This window comes from Octodon degus, unplaced genomic scaffold (genome assembly GCF_000260255.1).
Source record: "Octodon degus isolate 3935 unplaced genomic scaffold, OctDeg1.0 scaffold00181, whole genome shotgun sequence".
NCBI lineage: Eukaryota > Metazoa > Chordata > Mammalia > Rodentia > Octodontidae > Octodon > Octodon degus.
The window spans coordinates 4,219,010-4,223,668 of record NW_004524757.1 but is presented as its reverse complement, the minus strand read 5'-3'; the positions used below and the strand labels follow the sequence as shown (position 1 = coordinate 4,223,668).

Here is a 4,659-nt window from a genome sequence, read left to right as displayed (position 1 = left end):
TTTGGTGTAGAGATTTGGTGGAGCAAACCTTAGCACCAGATTTGGATCTACGAAGTTCTAACTCATCCAGGTGGGTCTGGCTTGGGTCTAGCTGCTGTGCTGCACTTCTTCCTGCTGCAGTCCTTTGAAGTGAACCAGCTGTGCCACTCTGACAAGATGTTCTGCTCCTGGATCAGCTGGGTGGGTCATGCCTCTAGCTTCTCTGCAGGGAGTTCTGCCACAGGGTTCCACACTGGGCCTGTATGATGGAGGAGGTTCCACTCACATGCTGGGCCTGGGTGCTGGCTGGAGTGAGGATCCGGCGGGCCCCGGCAGCCCCATTCACATGCAGGTCCTGCATGCTGGCTGGAATCTCCTGGATTTGTGATTGAAATTCTCTCATAGACTATAATTCTTTGATAAATTATTCAAGTTTTGCATAGGTTGTTGAACTCAGGTTGCTTTTTATTAATGTCCTTTGCAGATTCCTTAACTTCTTTGGATACTGCTTTCATTATCTGTTATACTTTCTTCATTCTGCTGAGCAACTCCTTGATCATTTTTTAATGAACTCCTCTGTTATACTTCTGTGGAACTGAAGTGTGTGGCTTATGCTGTTCTCCCCCACAAAACCCTCAGATTAGATTTGGAATACTTGGAAATTTGTGGAGACATTCAGGAGACATTGTCTTCTCACGTTTCTAATGTTTGTGTGCCAAATTTTGCAATAGTTATAATTGAAAGACTTTGTTCCTACAGCAAAAGCGTATTGACCTCATCTGCCTTTCGGTGATGTACTTGGGACATAGGTAACGGCAATTCTTTCCCTGTGCCTGGAGATCTGATCATTCCTATTAATTTAGGAGGGAACGATAATGTATACTTCGCTCACCAACAGGTACTCTGGGAGTGTATCCTACTATTGTTAGTTTTACAAAGGAAATCTAGGTATTCCCATACAGAGAAATTCCATTAATGGTAACTACTTTGTTACCCTGGCATCATCCAGGAAGTCATTTACTGCATTATCATCCAACACAAGTTTGATAATAAAATGGAAATTGTAGCAATCACATAGCATAATGAACCAAAGAGTAGAAGTCTACAGTTTAAGTGTAAAAATGAAGACAATTGAGACAACTCAGGCAACCCAAATTAGTAGAGATAATATATACTAAATGCAAAAGCTATATAGCCCTGCTGATGGGAGGAAAAATAACAGTGATACTATAGTCTCAACTAGCTGTACAGAGAATAGTGTATCTTAATCATTATAAAGATACTGTATCTGGGAAAAGGAGGATGCATAAGAAAGATAGGAAAGCTCAAAGTATATGATGTAGGAAAGACAGAGAAGGTGCACTAAAGAGCTCATTAAGGACTAGAAGCATGTTCATAGAATGAGGTAAAATAACACAAAAAAACTGAAGAGAAATGAAAGATAACACAAAAAAGAGAAAACATATATTTTATGCAGAATAAATGTAGGAAAGTTTATATAAAGCATAGGAAAAATGTGAGAAAAAGGTTAGAAAAAATGATAAGTTTAAGCGAGCCATTTCCATCTGGATCCCGCATGTCTGAGTGTAGCAATTCAGCTGTACCCTGAGGAGCAGGCTCGCTTTCTGTCCCAGATTCTTGGAGACAGTACCTCTAAAAGGACAGAACCCTGTGAACACCACCCAAAGAGAAGGGCCTTTGGGGAGATAACGAGCAATTTTGCCAAGCAAGAACATTCACAGTCTTCCTCTCTCCTACAGGTATCTGAATTACTATCACGAAGGAATCTTGGAGCTTCTTCATGGTCAGCGTAAACAACACAGCAATTTACAGGGACACCATCTTACCTAAGAAGGGCACAGAGCTTGGCAGGTCTGCAGATTAAAGAAGGGCACAGAGCTTGGCAGGTCTGCAGATTTTGAAGTCTCGGAGAGAGGAAGTAACAGCCACTGTTCCTCAGGCTGCTCTTTCTCCAGGGCTCTACTCTCTGCTACAGCAAGAGTAGGGCACCAAGTTGTCCCAGGAATCCGCAGGGAATATTCTTTCCACCACTGCCATGAACTCCAGGCAGGTGAGCCAATCTAGTGAGTCTTCCAGCTGGAATGAAGAGGAGGACATATGCAATGCCCAAGACGAGGTAGCTGTTCAGTTCTTGTCCTATGCATTCATAGATGACAGCATAGCTAGAGTGTTGACAAACCTGATCTGGAAGTATCAAAAGCAGGAGACAATCACCAAAGCAGATATGCTGCGCACTTTGGGCCCTGATTATGATAACGAACAAACGCCAGTATTCAAGAAACTCTATGAAACCATGTGTATGAACTTCGGCATTGAAATGAGGGAAGTGGACCCCACGAGCCACACTTATGCCCTTTTGCCTATCTTGGGCCTCACTTACAATGGGATATACAGTGCTAATTACCAGTGCCTTTCCAAAATCGACCTCTTGATAGTCATCCTGACTATCATCTTCGTGAAAGGCAACTGTGCCAGTGAGGACGACATCAAAGAATACCTAAGAAAAAGGGACATGTTAGCTCAGAATGATCACTTTGTTCTTAAGGAGCCCTGGAAATTCATCACTGAAAAATTGGTAGAGTTAGGATATCTAGAGTACCGGCAGGTGGCCAACAGTGATCCTGCTCGCTATGAGTTCCTGTGGGGTCCAAGGGCCCACGCTGAAACCACCAAGATGAAAGTCCTGGAGCATTTGGCAAAGGTTAATAGGAGAGAACCCAGTACCTACCCACGTCTGTATGCAGATGCTTTGGGACAGGAGCAAGAGGCTGCCCATGCATCAGATATGGACCAATAAAGGAGCAAGGCTGATGCCAGGAACTGGTGTTCATGAGCAAGTCACTACTTAACTCTCATCGCTCGTGCAATAAGTCCCATTCTTTCCTTCTTTTTCTTTTTCTGTTTCTTTTTTCTACACACAGTTCTCTCAGTAGTGAAGGAGTAGTGGAGAGAATGACTACCATGCATCCTGTCTTGATGCCTGTTCCATTTGGGTTATTGAAAATGACATGTCTTATGTTTTGAGGGGAGTGGTACTGACCTTTTGGTTTTTGTGAGTGAGAATCTTACTATGTGGTACATTTTCACCTTGATTTCCATTTGTAGTCAAGGCTGGCCTCAAACACATGGTGAGCCTCCTGTCTCAGCTTCCTCAGTGCTGGAATTACAGGTGTGCACCACCACGCCCAATGGTGACATGACTTTTCCTTATTTGGGGTACACATTACCTCACATTTGCCAGGAAGGCTCCGTGTTGGTGGACTCTATCCCCAGTCCGCTTTGAAGTCTTATTCCTTTGTGCAAGTTTGGAATAACTTACACATCTTACATGTTTTTTTTCTTCTTTCTTTTTTTTTTTTTTTTTTTGTTGGAACCAGGGATTAATCTCAGACCCTTGCGCTTGCCAAGGAAACGCTTATTCCACTGTACAATCTCCCTGGCCCCTACACATCTTATTTGAATAATGATACTGTTCTCATTTGAATTTTTAGTTTTGTGAAACTGAGGATTTATTGTAATGTCTGAACTGAATGTGAATTTCTGTGATATTGGTCACACAGGGATTTTGTTTTTCTGTGCCATGTATAAGACTGTTGTGTTGTAAAACCAGCTTGGAAACATTTCATTTTACTTTGCAGAAGATACTATTGTATTGGAATAGGAATTTCCATGAAAATGATTAAGAAGTTTACATAAAGTTAGATAGAAATGTGAAAATCACACAAGGATAAAAATCATTGCTTTGTTTCTTTTTTGTGTTGCTTTGCCATTAAACTCCATGTTTATATAAATGTTTTATTTATTCAATCATAAGAGGAACATTTACAGTCAATAAAGAAGCCCACCTGTCCAGGGTCCCTTTGACCCCAACCCATCAGGGCCTCTTTGCCCTTTAGAAGGTCTTCTGTCTGTGGTGAAGATGTGAGTTCACTGAGGTGAACAGAATCAAACTACCCCATAAGATTAAGTCTGTGAGGACCACCTATGTTGAAAGATACAGAGATATCATCAAAGGACCTAGAAGGTAAGTAAAGGGCCCTGCGGGGGTGGCATGTAGCAGAGCACACACAGGTGTGTACTTAGCCACAGAAGCTTGGGGCTTTGGGAAGGTGCACTGCCCAGGTGGGTCCTAAAGCCTAAAGCTCCCTAGACAGCTCCTTGCTTGTCTGAATGGGAGTATTCCCCTGAGAAATAAATGCATTTTTCTAGCACTGTGAAATATGGAACTCAGCCATTACATGTTGTATAATGCTGAGATGTGACTACTGTTATTCAGGAGATAAAATTTGAATCTTTCATAGATAAAATTATGAGCAGGTCAACCTTAATGGACAGCACATGTAGAGAAGTGCAGAATGTAAGCCTGTGGGCTGGAAGTACAAATTCCTATGCAAGACTCAAGTTACAAGGTTTATGGTCATTCCACATCTTGGTTAGTGAATCCTGTATTGTACTTACTGGTGTCAGGGTGAGATAATAGACAGAATGTATTCTACTGTGGAAAATGGCAATCCATCTTTATAGTTTATCACCTTCTAATTTGCAGCTCATTTTGATATTTAAGACTTGTTCTATTTTACTGCTTTGTGCCTGGATGGTCCAGTATGAGACAGCATATTTGGACCTCCTGTCATGTGGCCACTGAGGACCAGCCTTGCT

General features: G+C 42.0%; 1 protein-coding gene across 1 annotated transcript; it reads left to right on the top strand.

The window, feature by feature from the left end:
* Positions 1 to 2,035: 2,035 nt before the first annotated feature.
* Positions 2,036 to 2,797, top strand: LOC101577666 (melanoma-associated antigen B10-like). Its single transcript, XM_004643670.1, has one exon. The coding sequence runs from the start codon at positions 2,036 to 2,038 to the stop codon at positions 2,795 to 2,797; it is 762 nt and encodes a 253-aa protein (XP_004643727.1).
* The last annotated feature ends 1,862 nt before the right edge of the window (positions 2,798 to 4,659 follow it).